At 38.8% G+C, this 20,565-nt stretch overlaps 1 protein-coding gene across 1 annotated transcript; it reads left to right on the top strand.

The window, feature by feature from the left end:
* Positions 1–18,151: 18,151 nt before the first annotated feature.
* Positions 18,152–19,316, top strand: LOC103705587 (ethylene-responsive transcription factor 4-like). The gene has a single exon (XM_008789349.4). It carries the CDS (start codon positions 18,346–18,348, stop codon positions 18,997–18,999), a length of 654 nt encoding a protein of 217 aa, XP_008787571.2. The 5' UTR covers positions 18,152–18,345; the 3' UTR covers positions 19,000–19,316.
* The last annotated feature ends 1,249 nt before the right edge of the window (positions 19,317–20,565 follow it).

The raw sequence follows: 20,565 nt of genomic DNA, 5'->3' as shown, positions 1-20,565 counted from the left end.
TGTGGGAAATAAGGAAAGGTATGAAATCCTGACAACCTCAGGGCATACTACCAGTAAGAGTTGTAATATGAAAATTTTGTACTTTTGCTATTGATCATGAGGTGACATGAGGTAGGCTTGTTAACTCATGTGGCTCTGAAGTTGACATGGTTGGAGACATAACTCCAAGGGCTCACATGATGTGGCCTCCGACATAAGGGAGAAATTATATCCTGCACCACATGACCTACATGGCGGGGTTCCACACCAATCACTCATCTTGGTTCTTGTAGACCATATGCATCATGTGTCCATATGGGATTGTTGCTTGTACATCTCATCTTGGTTTGTTCTTGTGGTGCATTGCTAACGTGGTGCGCATGGCGCGGGGTATAATTTCTCAACATGAGGGCAAGGCCTGTTTTTTACAACAATGTCTCAACTGATCTTGGCAGGGATCCATTCATCTATGCAAAGATGAAATCTAAAGACACTAATCAACATGATTTCAAAGTGTGATTTAAGCAATGATTATAGTATGTATTGATTAATGATCCCATATTGTATCCACTACTATACATATTATATCTTTTTTTTGGTGATACATACCATATTTTTCAAACTAGTCTAAGAAAATATCATGCAGTACCACCTGATAACAAAATGAGTTTATTTGTTTATTTGTTTGTTTATACATGTCATATTTTGGATGTATCAAATAATAACATATACCAATATCTCAATTAGGCCTATTAATTCAACCTGCAAATATGGTGTTTGACTCAAACCCAATGATCTTGATCCTAACCAGTACCTGCATAATTGCCCAATTTATAACATGCAAACATATATACTTGCACACATATATAAACTTAATATATGTGTATATATGTATATATATATATATGCATATATGTATATACATACTGTGTGGCCCCAATTAGATCAACCAATCATAACCTAACACATGGCTCAGCAGGGAACTAGCTTTAGTTGGACTCATAATCCTGAACTGATCCAGGAAAGCCTAAAGATAGTTCTCCACTTGACTTATAACTCTAAAAAACCCAACGTTCAGTGAGATGAAGATTGTGCATCTATAAAAAAGGGCTCATGGCATCTACACAATACATTCTTCTCTCACCTACTATTCCCCAAAGCCCTGCTTGACCTAAGCATTGGAGGGCCCTTAGTTAGATTAGCTCTGATGACCTTCATGCTCTTCTTCTCTCCTTGTGTGTAGGATGCTGGCCGCAAATCAGATCTTCTTCTTCGAGCATGGATCCGCCAGTGACCTTCCATCCATATCGAATTTTGGTAGTAACGGATTGGCGTTGTTTGTGAAAATGAGGAAAGACCTAAAATTTTGGCAACCTCAAGGCTTACTACTAGTAAGAGTAATATAAAATTTTTGTACTTTTGCTATTGATCATCAATAAAGTTATATTATAGTTTAGCTCTTCTTCAAATGATGGGCTAGTATCCCTAAGGATCATAGTCTTCATGGTCACACTATAAAAGTCGTCCTTCAGGGTGTGGAAACCATGGGACCCCCAACCTAAGGAATGATGCGTTCGCAAAACTGCTCTCTCAAGTGCAGGAGAATCGTACAAGTAGTATAACTTGAGAGTCCGAGGTCGATTCCTCATGGAGCAGTCTATGTGTTATTAGCGTAATTTCAGATGGTTTTTAGAAATGAAAAGTAGAGAATAATAAATAAATAAACTAAGTTCGATTCCTTAAGGAGCGGCCTATGCGTTATTAGCGAAATTTTAGATTGTTTTTTGAAGTTAAGAGAAACTAATAGTTAGATTAAGTTCAATAATATAAGGATGGTTAGGAATCCGGAATCTTCCTTGACTATATTGCATCCAAGAAGTAAACTCTACGGTTCTTGATTTAAAGATTCAATAGTATGATAGATCTAATCATGGTATATATTATATGAATACATGAACTCAACTTCTAAGCATTCATCGTAACTATTATGTCTACAACGAATCAAGTACTAAAACAATCCATGTATCAATAGATATAAACCATTAAAGAACTATCTGCAAAATAAATGTGCAAGAATCCAAAACATATCAATAGATATAAATCATTTCAAACAAAAGTTCAGCGTTTACTTTAAGGTAGCAATAAATCAAAGGTTCATCCATCACCCTTCACCAAAGAATTAGCTCTCCATAAATTTGAGGCTCCTCTTCATAATTTCTTTGTAATACCACCTTTTCTCCTCCAAAATGGCGAGTTTCCACAAGTATATATAGTGTTTAGGAACTTAAAATCCTAGAAAACACGGCTTAGACATGCTTGCATGCATTTTTCCAACTTTACCCTAAAGTGCCAACGTCAGCATGAAGTTCGAGAGGCTCTCCAAATCGCATCTGATCTTCAAATTTCACGTTCTTATAGTCATTGGAAAGCTATAGAAGTCTAGTTTGAAACAAAATTTGAATTAGCTCAATTAAACTTCTATATCTTCCAAAATAATCAAAATATTACATAAAGGTCTAATCTATCAGGACCCAAGCTAGCAGTTTAGGAAAACCTAATTTTGCAACTTCATAACTTTCTCTCCGGAGTTTAAATTGACCTGATTCTTAATGCATATGAAACCTCAACATGTTTACTTCATCTCTACCAAATTTTATTTTATTTGGACTACAATGGGGCATTCAATCTCTTTAATTCCATTAGAGATGCTGAAGACGGAAGGTTCGACCGTGGATCCGAAAGCTGGAATGCTGGGACGTGCGGAAGAAATGGACGCGGAGGATCGCAAACTTTGGAAGGCTCGAACGGTCAGACACGGGGCCTGGGATGCGGATTTAGAAGGATGGGACGCGGGAGAATGCTAGAAGGCTGGATGTGACCCCCACAGATCGCTGATGTGGCTCCCTTTCGTCTGTGGATCCTCTCAGCCTGATGAATCTAGGCCCTTGGCTGCTCTCTAACTCGTGTTTCTAAGAAAGAATCCATGGACTCTCCCTTGGACTGCTAATTTGTCTCTTGCTGTGTGCTACTGGCCGTTGACTTGTCTCCCCGTTGGCTGTGGCTTGGCCGCAGGCTGACAGTTGTTCCATGCGACCGAACTTAATCCTGCTGATGCGCATTTTAGCTTTAATTTAGGATCACCTGCACCCAACAAAAATATAATATTAATTCAACTATATTATCGTTATCTTGTTAGTAATAATACTAATTTAAGTGGTATGTAGATTGCCCTTTTGTGCTCTCATCAAGGAACCATGGAATAACCATCATCTTTGGATCATAAGTGGTGCACTAACACCACTTGAGGTAAAATCTTAGCTCAGTCTAAGTCAAACAAAAATAGTACACCCGACCTTACTGGTCATGAGCAAAACCAATTGATGGAGGAAATCCTATCTTCGACTAGGTGTGGATCACAAGTGGTCCTCCCCTGCCTAGCCAACTAGGCAAAAAACTAGCCAAAGTGAAAAATACTAGCTCCAGCTAGGTGAGATGAAAGTGGTAGCCTTACTTGATCGATTGCGAGCTAAAACTAGCTGAAGGAAGTAATCCTAGCTTTGGCTAGGTCGGGCAAAAATAACAGCATGACCTGTTGGTTATGAGCTAATGCCAATTAAAGGAGGAAGTCCTACCTTAGGGGAAAAGATAAAGGCAAATCGACCTTGTGCAACTACAACTCTCTAATGCTGCTATGACATAAAGGGGAAGACCCAACATGCCGAACTCCAATAGCTTGGCCTCCTATGGCCGGAAATGGGGGGCAAGGGTCTAGTGGTTGACCCAGGCCACAACGGCTCTCTAGCCGATCTCAAGAGGACTACAACTTCTTTGAGCTATTTAGAGGACTCAACAATATAACCTCAAATACTTCGACAAACACTCCAGCACAGAAATTCCAAAATAGTAGTAAGTGTTGAGAAAAAAAGTTAAACTTTCATTAAATAAAATCTCGTTTACAACTTAGAGAAAAGTACAAAAATAAAAAAAACAAAATAAGTCAAACAAGAAGTCGATTACAACAGAGCTTGAAAGAAGGCTAAGATCCAAGGAAGGAATCTGACTAGACCAACAGTGCCTCATCTTCGTTGGAAAGCAACCTAATGATGACTGGAGTTCTTTTACTTAACTGGAATTGAGGCAATAGCTCAGCGTCATCAGCATTCTGCTCGGCACCGGTCTTCTACTCTAGCATACGAATTGAGGTTGCTTAGGTTTGCCTCAAGGAAAAGCTTCTGAACATATCATTTGCAAGTCTTGAAGCCCTCCTCATAGGCCTCGAATCTGTGGATGACCAAGTCTACGTCGTATTATTCGGAGGCTTCGTAACAATCCGCAGCTCGAACCACTGTCTCCTTAGCCTTGGTGGCTTCGTGCTTGGCCGCTCCTTGCTCGACTTAGAGCGTATTTGAATGATCATGCTCCTTCTATTGCTCGTTCTCAAGCTTGCGCACTTGCTGCTTCAGTTGGTTCCTCTTAAGTGCCATGCTCTTCAAGTCCTTGACCAGCATGTAGAAGCATCCATGAATTGTCATCTAGAGGTGGATGTTTTGCAGAACAAAGCAATGAGTCAGCGGTAAGCAACAAATAAATTTCTTTTGAAGTATTATAGCACAAAAGCTTGTCCTAACGGTCTTTTTGAAGGTGATATTGACAAAAGCTTGGTTGGGAATCCTAGCACCTCAGCTTGATCTATCGAGAGAAGAACCCCCTGGGCTAGTTCTTGAGCTACTAGGCCGATATGGAAAGCCGAGTTGGTAGTGTTAGATGTATATCCTAGAAGCCAATCTGACTGACATATTATTAATTCTGAAACATAATTTTGTATTGACTTTGTTATTGTTGAATAATAAAAGAACATCTTGATCATTCATATTGTTTATGTATCTATGAATCGTCCAAGGAATTAATAAGATGATGCATATTCTCAAGAGTTGAGAATTTGAGTCATGTATCATTAGTGATTAATTTCTAAATGCTCCTGATCAATAGATCATCACGAGGACGGTGATCAATCTGATGAGATCAGTGCACGGATCGCTTTCCTTATGGATGGACGAGTCTCAAGTCCACAGTGTAGGGACACTGAAGTGATAGTGCAGGTGTTTGTTAGAGAATAAGGGTACTGAGCGTGACCAAGATAAGAAGTCACTTGGATATCTATCCACTCGTCAGTGACTTGCTTGATGTTGCAGTAGTGTGACTGGTCCTTTGACCTACGATGCTTCAGCTACTCACAGTAAGGTATTGTAGTTTGACTGCACATATACATGGTCTCTAGATATATGGGTCCTTGTAGTGTAGATTGGCTGCAGTAGGTTCACTGTAGGAGTAGGGTATGCACCTACATGAAATCTATCGATCTTGATGAATAAGAAGTGATCCTATGTGATTTATAAGACTGAGTTCGTAAGACCTCGACCGGGGCAGTAAATATAGTGGAGAAAGAGTTTTCCACTCTCGAACTTAAATCGAATAAATCTTGACATATGACAGACGATGGGGTTTGACGAGTTATCCATGATCTCCGTCCTGTAGGGATCCACGATATAAGGACTGTATCACACGATAACTGCACCTAGAGGTTCATTATTCCATTCTGCTGGGTAGCCACTACATGCTGTTAGGTGTCACTGGTGGATGGTGAGACTCATAGGGACTATCTCGATGGTCGATGATCCCTGATGAGTTGAGTTGGAATTGTTCCAACCCATTGAAAGGAGTTTTCAATGATATTGTGATAGAGATTGCAATATATCTCACCACCAGACAGAATAGAACCTATGGGGTCACACATGTTAGAGGTATTGACCGATACGATGGTTGAATTGTGATTAGGAATCAGAGATAATCAATTTGATTGATAACTGGTTAACCCACTAAGAGTTAGTGAGCTGAAGAAGGAATAATTGCAATTGGATTGCAATTTAATTGAATCAATTAGATTTAATTAATTGGACTTGATCATATTAAATGCGAGTCCTACTTGGAGTAGGATTCCTAGAGTCCTAATTAGATTAGGACTTCAAATTAAATTAAAGTCCTACTTGGAGTAGGATTTCTAGAGTCCTAATTGGATTAGGACTGAAATTTAATAAGTCCTAATTAGATTAGAATTTTTTAAGTTCTAATTAATTTTAATCTAATTAATTAAAAGACTCCTAATTGGATTAGGATTGAAGAGTTCAATTGAGTCATGGTTCAATTGAATCCTAATTAGATTAGGATTTGAAGGGAAAGAAAATGGGTGCACTCAATCCTCTTTGGAAGAGGATTAGACCCACCTTGTACATGGCCCCACGCCCCACTTAATTGGATTAAGTGGGTGTGCGTGAAATAGGGAGAAGAGGGAGGGGCTACGCCCCTTCTTTTTGGCTGAATACGTGAAGAAAAGAAGAGGGGCGTACGCCCCTCCTCTTTTCTTAGAGATAAGGATGGGAGCTCCTAAATTTTAGGTAATATGCATTAGATGTTTCATTGATAAAGTTCTCAAATCATGAATTGCTTTACCTTGATTATCTCTTCGAGATATAGTGTTTGATACCTGATGGACACACAAACTCAAACTCCATCCAACCCATATATGATGAACACTTTTATTACTCAGAACCAAACTGCGATCAATCCTAACAAAAACTAAATATGGAACAAAAGTAGGACTTGAAACATAAATAGATATAGGTTTGGGTTTAGTGAAACTCAAACCATCCAGACCCAATTGCACCACTAATATTAGCACAAATAAAAGTTATTGGTTGAATTATTTTGAATTCAATATACCACTACTAGGTTTAGTTACTGACCATTCCTTATTTTGTTATTTATACATAAGTGAATTTAAGATATCTGCCACTATAATTAGTTGCTATGGTGGCCTTTAAATAGCAATATATTATGGTACTTAATGACCAACGTGATGTGGTATGATGAGATTTGTCTAGCTCACAACTCGTGTGACAGTTCAGGCGCATCTAGAAACTCTCTAAGGCATTCTGGTCGAGCCTCCTAGAACTAGGATGAGTAGATCTGAGGTGGCTGACCTCCGAGGCTGATATCTTGCAGCTCAGCTTAGCCACCTCAACCACTAATCTGAGCCAAGCAGGATCTTCCCACAATGGAAGCAGCTCCAACCCTCTACCTCAAATCTGCACATAGCCTCAGCAATCCTATCACATACCAGGTTGTTACAGCATGTGCCTATGTTGTTTTGCCATGTAAGTAGTTTGTTACAACATGACCCCATGTTTGTTGGGATATGTTTCTCTCGAGATTCGGGATCCCAACTATAAATAAATCCAGAGGCCCTCTGCCGAAATAGTAACAAAAACAAAATTGAACTAAGGAAAAATTACCCAAACTAGGGGAAATTCTGTCACTTTGTTCTTTCTCCCTCCTTTGTTCCCCTCCTTAGCCCTCCTTGATTTATGCATCGGATGGCCTAGCTGGAGTCAATCTGACGAGCTCTCATCCTTGTCAGTAGTCTCACAGGTCCATGGAGGCGGTCAGCATTGGTGTACTGGGATTAGCGGCAACAAAATAGCACCGTCTATGGGAATGAAGGGAGAAGAAACATGAAGCTTAGAAGGAACAACCACCTAAGAGACGTTCGGCTGGAATCCCATGGCTTCCTACATAACTCTCCAATGTCTCCACCAGCTTAACTAGGTGCAGAGACTACCACAATTGGGTAGCTCAGCCTACATGTTCAGCAGGTACAAGCTTTCAAGGTGATATTTCAAGACTTCCAGTAGTGGGTTGCCCCTCCTTCAGTGAGCTAGATAGGTCGTCGAGATGATCTGGCCCAAGTGGCAATCACCTCCCTTCCAAAGGTTGTGGAAGAGGCCAGAAACAAGGTTGCTCCTGCTCCCCTTATGGAGCCACTTCTAATCCTGGTGATCTCTCTCCACATCATCCAGGGACAGTGTCCAGGCGAGAGGCGGATCTCAATTGTATAATTGAGGAGATAGGCAATCAGATTAGAGCCCTACAGGAGTAGAAGAACGAAGATAGAGCAAATCTTGAGATGATGAATGAACCTCCTTTTACCAAAGAGATTACGAAGGAGCTCCTGCTAAAGGAGTTCAAAGTATCCTAATTTGAGCTCTATGATGGCACTGTAGATATGATGGATCATCTCGAGAGCTTAAAGCTTTTATGCAGCTGCAATGAGCTTCGAAATCCATGATGTGTCGGCTCACTCGACCATGCTCTGGAGGGTGGCTTGACTCTAGTACTCAGGCCTCCGACCAAGCTCAATCAGTTCCTTCGACCAACTCAGCTGCCAATTTGCTGACCACTTCATCAGTAGCAGAAGATGAAGAAAAGTCTCGGCATGCTTGTTTGCTATATGATAAGGAGAAGATGAGTCCCTCCAAAACTACATCGGCTAGTTCAACGTCAAGGCATTAAAAGTGCACGAGCTAGGCCACTCCATTGCAATAGCTGTAGTGATGGGCTAAGAAACTCATGCTTCAACTTCTCCTTAGAGAAGAGGCATCAGAAGGATTTGGCTGAACTCCTAACTTGGGTAGACAAATACATTAATAATGAGGAAACTATTGTTGCTCGAAAAGAAGCAGCAAGGAAAGGAGGCCATAAGTGCGAAAACCATGAGAAGGACAACCCGAGAAAAAATGTAGGTGAGAAGAACAAAGGGCTGTACCACCTCAAAGTCCACCACATAGGTCTAAGAGGTACACTTCTCTCTATGCACTAAGAATTCAACTTCTGATGGAGATTTAAGACCAAGACTACTTACTTTGGCTTCGAAAACTGTGAACCTCCAACAAGAAGAGAGATATGGGCAAGTACCGCCAATTCCACAAAGCTGTGAATGATATCAAGCAAATATTAACTTAATTTTCACTCTTTATATTCTACAAATATAAAATTAAGATGTAGTTCATGCTCATTCCTTCTACCTGAATTTTGTAAATGTATACTTTATTCTAAAAGATGTTAACATTGCTTACATCATTTTTCTTTGGAACTCAAGAGTTTTATCATCATCAAAAATGGGCAGATTGTTGGCACTAAAGAGTTGATTTTGACGATGCAAAATAGTTAAGTCAAAAGTTGACTAATCTATTGCTTTGAGTTTAATTGATGAATTTTAGAGAGCTAAAAAAAGCCTCCAACCACTCTCAGATGAAGATCATCCATCTGAAGCTCTACATCAATAAGCTAAATTTCAAAAGGCCATAAAGCAATCCTTGGAAGATGACATACAAGATAAAAATTTTATCTTTAGCTATCTCAAGAGTCGATCCCAAGCTTGCAACGAGTCGACGTCGGCACACTATCGTTGACCAATATGCCTTCACGAGCTGACTCTAGCAAAACATGAGTCGACCCCAGAATGGTCTTAGAGAATAGATAGAAAGTCAAGAAATTCATTACATTGATGAGTCGACCCATAAAGTATTCGAGCGGACTCCAGCTTAGCAAGAGTTAACCCCAGATAAAAGCGAGTCGACCCTAGAATGGCCCAGAGAAAAGATAGAGAGCTGAGAAAATCATCGAATTGGTGAGTCGACCCAATAAATTCATGAGTCGACTCTAGTTTGACTAGAGTCGACCTTAGAAACAGCCGAGTCCACCCCAAAAGAGCCACAATGGAAAAACAAAGAGTAGTAAAACTTAGTCCATTAAAGAGTCGACCCCTAAAGCAAGGAGTCGAGCCCAGTCATCTAACGAGTCAGCCCCTGAACTGAGAGAGCCGACTCCACAAGTGCTACAAAAGAAAGACGAAGCACAGTAGAAATAGAACCAAGCTTAAGATGACTTCTAAAGATCACGAGTCGACTTTTGAAAATCTTGAATCGAACCCTCTACGCCTGACAATGGTAATAACTAGTTTTTCTTTGAATCAGAATGATTGTTTTCATCTCACAACAACTCATTTAACTGTCTAATAGCTAGAAAAATGTTCCAACCTTCTCCAAAGAGTATAAATGCATGGAAACACTAAAAAAAAGAGAGCTCAAGCACACAAAGAAAAATCCTTTAGAGCAAGAAAGAAAAAAAAAATAAACGAGAGAAAGCTACAACGAGAAAATCTTTTATAGCCTTTATTGTGAACTGAAAGATCACATCTTCAATATCAGAGAGATGGTGAAGCACTTTCAAGAGGATTCATAGTCAACCAACAAAAGTCTAGCTCCATTTATTATTTCATATTTATTATTTTGGAGCTATATTCATTGTGCTTAAATTCTTTCTATTTTTGTTATAATTAGTTTCAAGGATTGAAACTTGAAGAAAAGGTCCATCCAAATCTGAAATTGGATTATGAAGGTTTTGATAGATTGCCTGAAAAATCAACTGGGTTGATTATGAACTCGAAAAACAATCGATGTAGATTTTGGTTGATTTTCTAGAAAAATCAATTAGTTGTTTGTGAATCCAGAAAACAATCGATTGTAGGTTTTAGTTGATTGACTTAGAAAAATTAACTGGATTAGGTTGTGAACCCAAAAAACAATTGGGATGTAATTTGGGTTATAGATGATAGTGACATTTCTAAGAAGAAAGTTTTGAAGAGTAGATGTAGATGTGGGGTTGGCACCGAACCACTATAAATTTCTTATATTTGCATTATTTGATTTATTTGCATATCTGTTTGTTAGTTCACTACTAAAGTATATCCTCTCCCATCAATTATTTATTTCTGCTACATTCATCAAAAGATTTATTTTCGCTGTATAGCTAAGCAACACATGAGATTAAATTAACTTCTAAGAATTGGCATTTTCCGCTAGTGCTTTTTTTATTAATTTTACAATCAATGAAATCAGCATCTGAATACCCAATTAGGTTTATTGAAGATTATTTTGAGTACCATAAACCTATGTTCTGTGTTCCATTTAAGTATCTTAATATTTTTTTAACAACAGTTAAATGTGATTCTTTAGGATCAAATTGATATGTAGCAAATAAAAAAATACTAAATATGATATCGAGTTTATTAGCAGTTAAATATAATAAAGATCCTATCATGCCTCTATAAAGTTTTAAATCAATGCTTTTACCATGCTCATCTTTTTCTCTTCTATACTTGCTTTGAGTAATGAAGATCCCATCTCTTGTTTGCTTGATTTAGAGTTCAAAAAAGAATGTAAGTTCATCCATCATGTTTATCTCGAGTTCTTCCTGCATGAGCTTAGCAAAATATGGACAAAAAGCTTTATTAGTAGCATCAAATATAATATCATCAACATATATTTGTACAATTAGTCTATCATTATCTTTTCTTTTTTTATAAATAAAGTTTTATCCATATTTCTTCTTAAAAAATTATTTTCTAAGAAAATTTTGTTAGTCTTTCATACCAAGCTCTAGGAGGTTGCTTTAAGCCATACAAAGTCTTGTTTAATATAAATACATGATTTGAAAATTTATAATTTTTGAATCCGAGCAATTGTTCCACATAAATATTTTAGAAATAAAGCTATTTAGAAATGCACTTTTAACATCTATTTGAAATATTTAAAGTTCATGCAGCAAGAAAATACAAGTAATAATCTGATAGCTTCCAATCTTCCTATAGGAGCAAAAATTTCATCGAAATTAATGCCTTCTTTTTGGTCATATCCTTTAACAACAAGTCTGATTTTGTTTCTTATTTATTTTCTTCTTTATTTAATTTGTTTCTTAAACCCATTTAATTCGTATTACAGGATAGTCCTTGAGTCTACATACAACTTTCCAAATATTATTTCTTCCAAATTGGTTAAGTTCTTCTTGCATAGTATTTAACCAATTGTGATCTTGCTAAGCTTCTTGTATTGATTTAGGTTCTATTTGAGAAGCAAAAGCTAAATGATTATAAGTATCTCCAATGGATGATCTAGTTCTTATCCTATATGAAGGATTACCAATAATTAGTTCTTTAGGGTGACTATGAACATACCTTCATTATCTAGGTAAGTCATGTCTACCTTAAGATTGTTGTTGTGGTTGATCCTCTTCTTCTTATTTATCACCATTTTCTTTGTTTTGGTAGTCCGTTGCATCTTATGTAGATATGTCCTTCAAGGTAAGATTCTTCATCTCTTTGCTCAATGAATCAGCATCATTATCAAAATCTTTTTTCTTTTTTTAAGGAATATCATTAGTTTCATCAAATATAACATGTGTGTACTCTTCAACCACTAAAGTTCTTTTATTAAATACTCTATATACTTTGCTAGATGAAGAGTATCCAAAAAAATAGCTTTATCAGATTTGGCATCAATTTTTTTTTAAATTATCTTTTCCATTATTAAGTACAAAATATTTGCATCCGAAAATATAAAAATATCCAATTTTATCTTTTCTATTTTTTCAAAGTTCATAGGGTATTTTTAGTATCAAAGATTTTATAGAAACCCTATTTAAAATGTGACAAGGTGTACTGATTGCTTCAGCATAAAAGTATTTTGGCAGATAGCTTTCACATAGTATAGTTCTAGCCATTTCTTCAAGGATTCTATTTTTTCTTTCTACCACCCTATTTTATTGAGGTATCCTAGGTGCAAAAAATTATGTTCTATTCTATTTTCATTAAAAAAAAATTCAAAATCATGATTTTTAAATTTAGTACAATGATCACTTCTTATATTAAGAACTTTCATATCTTTTTCAGTTGAAATTTTTTTATGAAGTTTTGTAAATATATGAAACACTTTACTTTTATGTGCTAGAAATAATACCCATGTGAATCTTGAAAAATTATCGATGATAATAAAATCAAAAGATTTGCCACTAAGACTTGAAGTTCTTGTCAGCCCAAATAAATCCATATGCAAGAATTTTAGTAGCCTAGAAGTTGAAACTATATTTTTAGATGTAAAATAAACTATAGTCTGTTTTTCTAGTTGACATGCATCACAGATTTTATCTTTTTCAAAATTTAATTTTGGTAGGCCTATGACTAGATCTTTTCTAGCTAATTTTGAAATAAGATCCATGCTTGCATATGCTAATCTACGATGCCATAACCAACTAGTCTTACTGATCGGGGCATTTATGGAAACTAAGCATTGCATGTTTTTTGTGGATAAATGGTCAAGATTAACCAAGTATATATTACCATGCCTATGCCCTATAAACTTAATGTCATTATCATTGGAACTAGAAATAATACATATAGAGGATTCAAATGTAGCTTTAAAACTTTTGTCACATAATCGACTAATACTTAAAAGATTATGCTTAAAATCATCTACTTACAAAATATTTTCAATAAATATAGAGGGAGTGATACAAAGTTTACCAATTCTAATAATCTTTTCTTTTTCATTGTCACCAAAGATGTCCACCCCTCCTTTTCTTTTAAGAAAAAAAAATTAGGATTCATCTCTTATCATATGTCTAGAGCACCTACTATCCAAGTACCATTTTTTATTTGTTCTACGAGCTATCAGACACACCTGCACCACAGAATTTAAGTTTTTATTTTAGGTACCCAAGCTCTCTTGGGTCTTTGCAGGTTAGCTATTATGGTTCCTTTTGGAACCCATATATTCTCAATAGCAGCTTTATAATTTAAGCCATTTGCTTTATAATTGCAGGTAAAGTACTTGTGCTGAGTATTATCATATTTAAAATATGTTAACTTTCTTGTTTGATTACTTGATGATTTGATAAACATTTTATATTTTAACAAGGATTATAGCGAGGTTTATCTTTGTTAAAAATAACTCGCTGGCTATCTAACATCATGTTTTATTTTTCAAAATCCAAAGTAAATTTATCTACAATTGGTTTTAGGTTATTTACTTCTTTGCTTAATGTCTGACTTTTTTTGTAGTAAAGTTTGTTTTACCTTTAATATATTTTTATTTTCAGTTAAAAGAGTTTGATTTTTTAGTTTAAGTTCTATTCTTTTGACTAAGCTTTTTAAACTCGTCTATTAAATCGTAAAAAGCTTCTTGAAGTTCATCAGATATAAAATCATTCAAAGGTTCATAACTTACCTCATCTTTATGAGCCATGAGGTATAGATTGGATGTTTCTTGAATTTTCTCTTGTGAGCTTGATTCCTCGCTATCACTCCAAGTAGCGACTATTTCTTTTTTTTTTTTGGCTTTTCTAGAGCCTTCTCGAGTAATAGGCAATCCACTCTAAAGTGGCTAGGTTTCTTACATTCATAGCATACCAGCGACTGCTCTTTTTTATTTTCTTTGCTCTGCTCTCCCTTAGCCAAAGGTCTTTTTCTTATTTCTTGCCTTTTTATTCTTATAAATCTTCTAAATTTTCTTGCATTTAAGGCCTTCTTCTTATCCCCTTCTGGACTTTCTAATTTCTCACTCTCTTCTTCTTCTTGAGCAGTTGACTTGAGAGCGATGGTTCTCCTCTTCTTTGACTCATCTTCTTCAAGATTCTACTTCATTGATAGCTCATGAGTTATTAGGAAACCTAGTAGTTCTTCTAGAGAAACAGCACTAAAGTCCTTTGCTTCTTGAATGGCAGTGACTTTGGCCTCCCAAATTTTCTATAATGACATGAGAATCTTTCTTACCAAATTACTATTAGTATAGAATTTACCAAGACTTTTAAGACCATCAATGATATTTGTAAAATAAGTAAATATATTAGAAATAGACTCACTAGACTCCATCTTAAATAGCTCATATTTATGTACAAGCATATTAATTTTAGACTTTTTAACCTAGTTAGTACCTTCGAGAGTTACTTTCAGCGTATCCCAATTTTTTTTAGTAGATAAATAAGTTGAAATGTGCTTAAATTCTTTTGTATCTAATAAGCAATACAGACCTTAGCATTCAGCTATGTCATCTTCTTATTAGATTCATCCCATTCTCCTTCAGGTTTAGAAAGGGACCCACCATCAATTAATTTTGTGAGTATATGAGGGTCATTGACTATGACACTCCAAATGTCATAGTCTAATGCCTGAATAAAAATATGCATCATACTTTCCAAAAAGTTTATTTGATCGAGTGGGACCATATTCTCCTTGAAGGGGACTCAGCCATAGTGATCAAATGGATTCAGGGTCGAGGGCATGCTGCCAGTGGGATGAAGCTGCTCCACGACATTCGTAGTCTTTGGGAGGCAAACAATGCTGCGGATTGGGTGGCATCCTATGCGGCTCATCACTTCAAAAATTTTATTTGGGAGAACCATGTGTCTATCCCATCTTCTTTGCATTTTTTTTTCCAATTTTATGGACTGCACCCACACCCGTTGTGTGGGAGTCATCGGTGTACCAAAAACAAATGTTTAGCTAATGCCAATAAATAGAGAGGGTCTATTTGTGGACTATCCCTCGATAAGAAAGGTTCCAATAGGGGCTACCATACATCTTTAACTCTTGACGGTTAAGTCAATGAGAGGCTTAAGTACTAGGCTCTGATACTACTTGTTGTCCAGCTATGTTGCCCAAAAGGAGGGGTAAATTGGGTTTTTTTAAAAAAAATTAGCTAATAATTTAGCGAAATAAAACTTGACAGAAGAATATAGACTTTAGCAGCAAACTAATAACTAAAGATGCTGAAGATAAATGCAAGTAAAACAATCAACGCAAACACAAAAAATTTATAGTGGTTTGGTGCCAACCCTGAACCTACGTCCACTCTTCATGACTTCCTTCTTGAAAATTTTACAATAATCTTTTCGAGATTATAGCTCGATTGTTTTACACGAGATCACAATCAACCCAATTGATTTTTTTAGGTTATTAACTAAAATCTACACCGATTGTTTTATTCAGGCTCACAATCAACCTAGTTGATTTTCTCAGGTAATTAACCAAAATATTTTTCAAGCATATTCTGGGCTCAACACAATCTAATTCAAGATTTGGATGGACCTTTCTCGAAGTTTCAATTCCTAAAACTTGTTACAATAAAGTATAGAAAGAATTAACTACAAACATAATGAATACAACTCCAAGACAATAAAAACAAAATGAGAGATGGAGCTTGACTGCATTGGTTGGCTTTAATTGCTCTTGAAGGCACTTCACCAAATCTCAATTGTTGAGGATGTGATCTTTCATCTTGCCATAAAAGCACTTGAATGATATTCTCTTTGAAGCTATTTCTTTTTGCTTTAATTCTCTTTTTTACTCATGTGGATTTTTCTTTGTAGTGCTTGTGCTCTTTTTTTTTTTTTTGGTGTTTCTATGCATTTATACACTTTGAAGATGGTTAGAATACTCTCCCAGCCGTTAAATAAGTAAAAGAGCCGTTGTAAGATAAAGATAGCCGTTGTGACTTATAAAAAAACTAGTCATTTCTATTGCTAGGCGCAGAAGGGTCGACTCGAGATTTTTAGGAGTCGTCTCACGATCTTCAGGGGGCGACTCGAGTTGATTTTGTTTCTGCTGCGCTCTATCTTCCTTCTAGGATGCTTGTGGAGTCAGCTCTCATGGTTCAAGGGTCGACTGATTTGATAATAGAGGTCGACTCATTGTTTTCAGGATCAACTTTTTAATGGACTAAGTTTTGCTGCTCTCTCTCTTTCCACTATGGCTATTTTAGGGTCGACTCATTATTTTCTGGGGTTGACTCTTGTTTGACTAAAGTAGGCTCGTGATTTTTATGGGTCGACTCGTCAATGCGATGAATTGTTCAGCTCTCTGTCTTTTCTCTATGGCCATTTAGGGGTCGACTCTTGTTGGACTAAAGTCGACTCGTGATCTTCAGGTATCGACTCGTCAATGTTATGAAAACTATAGCTTTATATTTGTCTTTTAAGGCTAATCTGGGGTCGACTTGAGATCTGCTGGAGTCGGCTTGTGAAGGCACATCGGACAACAACAGTGTGCCGAGGTCGACTCGTTGTAAGCTTGACGTCAACTCTTGAGGTAGCCCAAGATGAAATTTTCTGTGCTTGTAAGTGAGCTTCCAAGAAATATTTTAATGGCCTTTTAAAGTAATTTTTCTTGATGTAGAGCTTCAGATAAATGATCTTCTTTTGAGAGTAAACTAAAAGGCTTTTTTCTTTGTTTTATGAAATTAATCAATTAAACTCAAAGTAATAGATTAGTTAACTTTTTACTCAACTATTTTGTATCATAAAAATCAACTTTTTAGGGTCAACACTTTTTTTTTATATGCAGATTTATGACTCTCCATGGTAGTTGGCGCTCCGTCTTCCACCACCATAGATCAAGCGGGTTGATATGCGCCCTCCGCACCTTCAGAGCATCCGAATATGGATAGGTAGAATTTGGGCATCAACACTATCCATTATAAAACTTATCTAAAATATCAAAATTTTAAATTATTTAATTGATAAATCAATAATCTCCCTCTTTACTTGTTCCTCTCTTCTCGCCTCTCACCAAAGCTTACTCCAGTAGTGATGGAAGGGAAAAATGGTGGAGGCTCGAGTTGGAGAGGAGAACAAGGAGAAATATAATTAGAGCTTCGGTGGGAGGTAAGCATGGAAGAAAGGAAAAGAATTATGAAATCTCAGTATTTGTTCTCTTTTAAATAATTTCACATGGGTTGGTATTTTTTTCATGAAAACCATAGTTTTATCTTTAAACAAGAGCCTATACCGAGTTCTATTCATTGTCAATCAGACTGGGTATATGTTAACGCACAAAAAGCATGTCCTCGATGGGAAATTATAGATCCGCGCCGGCCAGCCGTGAGTTACGCGGAAGGGACCGGGAAAGAACGCGCCACATGTCCATCGGCTGAACTGTGGGGCGGCACGATGAGAACCGTTCAAGGGGACACGATGAGAACCGTTCAAGGGGAGGCGGTGGCCCCACCAGCCCTCTATCCCATGGGTACGGCCAGGAAACCGACGTATGACGACAAGTGGGTGGGGCCCTTACCCCACGCCGGGGCGCCGCCGCCTTCCTTTCCAACGTAAATTCCGCCGCCCTGCGCTTCGACGTACGTCTGTTAGCGAATCACGCGTGGCGGGAGCGACAGCGCCGCCCGCAGTCTGCCCTGACCCGCGTGTCCAGACAACCGCGTTCCACGTAATCCGATACCATCATCATTCGACGACCTAAAACGTCGCCGCCCATTTTAATTTCCGATAAGCGAAACAATGTTTTTCTTAGTACATACGGAGCACTCTCCCACCTTTGCGCCTATGACTCACGGGAAGAATCTAGTGCAGGTGTAGGTGGAAATAAAGTGGGAGTGCATCTATCAGCTCCTTTCATATATCGTAATTATATATCCACCGCGGGGGCGGCGGCCAAGAGCGGTCAAAACCGCCCGTTGACTGCGCCCATGTAATACAATTTCGCCGCTCCACCACTCCCTCTTCCTATCTTTTCTCTATATAACGATCGCCACCTTCTCCTGTCCGTTGTATCCATCCAACCCTTTCTCTTGATCCAGAGGGGACGTGTTCTCCAGGAGGCAAAGAAGGGAAGAAAAAATTTCGGCCATGGCTCCAAGGGAGAAGGCTGCCGGCACCGCCGGCGGGAGAGGCGGAGAAGGAAAGGAGGTACACTTCCGGGGGGTGAGGAAGCGGCCATGGGGGCGGTACGCGGCGGAGATACGGGACCCAGGGAAGAAGAGCCGTGTCTGGCTCGGGACCTTCGACACGGCCGAGGAGGCCGCCAGGGCCTACGACGCCGCCGCCCGCGACTTCCGCGGCCCCAAGGCCAAGACCAATTTCCCCTTCCCTGCCCCCTGCCCCAACCCCAGCTACCCTGTCCCCGCCGCCGCTGGCCGCGGCGCGACTCCTAGCAGCCAGAGCAGCAGCACCGTCGAGTCCTCCAGCCGGGAAACGGCCGCCCCCTCCCGCCCGGACCCTCGTTTCCCCTTCCAGCACTACCCTGTTGCCCCCGCGGCGGCGGCACAACCGTTCCTGTATTTCGATGCGATGGTCAGATCAGAGAAGGAAGAGGCTAGCGGCCGCTGCCTGATCCTCGATCGGCCAGTGATCTTTACGGATTTCCGACGGCCGGTTTGCAATGGCGGCGTCCAGAGCGACTCAGATTCATCCTCCGTTGTGGATTTGCCCCATCCATCGCCGCCGCCGAAGAGGCTTCCCTTTGATTTGGATCTCAACCTCCCGCCGCCGGAGGTCGCCTGATCTGTTGCCCGGACCTAGGCGCTGGATAAATTTCCAGCGAAGCTATTTATTTATTTTTTTAAGGTTTTTAATTAGAAGTAATTAAAAATACAATAGAGTGTGTAATAATTAACCAACGGGTTTGTTTGCACTGAGAAATTTGGGGATCTGGGGCGATAGATGGGAGATCCAACTCAGTGTTGTAACCTAACAATGATCAGTTTCTTTTTGATTGATGAAAGTACTTGTTCATGCTTTTGGGACCGTTAATCAAATTGAAATAGTTACTTGTTATCTTAATCTTCTTCAAATATAATTTGTATTTACCTAAGAGTTCAGTTGGTTGATGTTTTTATGTCGATGCTGGTTTGCCTTATTTTCTCTCTCTTCTTTTCCCAATTATTTTATCGTAACGATGGGAACAGTACTTCTAGATTCGAACTTGGAACTCCTCGTCGGTCTGAAACAACATTCCAGCCTGCGCCGGAAGAATAACTAAATGCTGCAAGCAAATCTCATTGGTATTAACTACCCTGTATTGCAAAACCAGTTTATCCGTTCTCCGAAACTCCTCAAGAGAAAACAAAGATGCTCATAACGGAAGCAGTCATCGGGTGCACATCAAGTGCGATGAAAGGGGACAATATAATAGGAGAGCGAGTTCAATGTACGCAAAGTTCCAATAATTGAGATCTAGCTTTCGTTCTGTTTTAAAACCGTTCGCCTAGCCTGATCAGTTATGGTATGAAACTTACGTTTCAGCAATTCATTCATATTTCATGGAGTCGATCCTTTATAGAATCCGTCTGAAATCACCCGTTAATTTCTTCTCTCACACACACCATCTGCCTTTATCACTCTGGAGGTTTTCCAATAGGTAAAGGGAGGACTTCTGGTGATTTTGTCATGAGGGGCTGCGGCGCAGCTATTTGATTGGATGAGGAAGCTTGACCGACTATTTAATAGGTAGCAACTTACGTGGTAGACTGTATTCTATCACGGTAGGGATATTCCGCCAATGATCAATCTCTTATGGCAACCATTCTGTATCATTTCTTCTTACAAGCATTCGGGACAGCCGCCACTTCCTCAAATTGGCATTGACTGGAGATTTATTTTCACCCTCCTCTCTGTGGGGGGGGGGGGGGGGGGGGGGGGAAGTCCAGCCCCATGCTCGGCAAGTTTGCTTTGAGCTAAGACTCAAGGATTTAGGATGTCTTTCAGCACTCAAGGATGTCTCGGATACAAAGAGCATGACGTCAGGGATGTGGGGGGGGGGGGGGCGAAGTCCAGCCCCATGCTCGGTAAGTTTGCTTTGTGCTAAGACTCAAGGATCTAGGATGTCTCGGATACAAAGAGCATGACGTCAGGGATCCAATGGCGCAAACGGCACTGAAATCGAAGCTACGTACAAGCGGTTACGTGCTGCTGAAGAGGCCGAGGCTGCAGAAATCCGAGACCAAAAATCCAAGGCCGACCCCAGGAAGCAGAATTTGACCAGGAGTGTCTTTTCTGAGTCTGTTTTTTGGTGAGGGTATTTTTCTTTGAAGTGAAAATATATAAATAGGTTTTTTTTTGGGAGACGTA

Source organism: Phoenix dactylifera, unplaced genomic scaffold (genome assembly GCF_009389715.1).
Source record: "Phoenix dactylifera cultivar Barhee BC4 unplaced genomic scaffold, palm_55x_up_171113_PBpolish2nd_filt_p 000119F, whole genome shotgun sequence".
NCBI classification, from domain to species: Eukaryota; Viridiplantae; Streptophyta; class Magnoliopsida; order Arecales; family Arecaceae; genus Phoenix; species Phoenix dactylifera.
The sequence above is the reverse complement of the archived record's forward strand: the minus strand, read 5'-3'. Positions and strand labels throughout refer to the sequence as shown.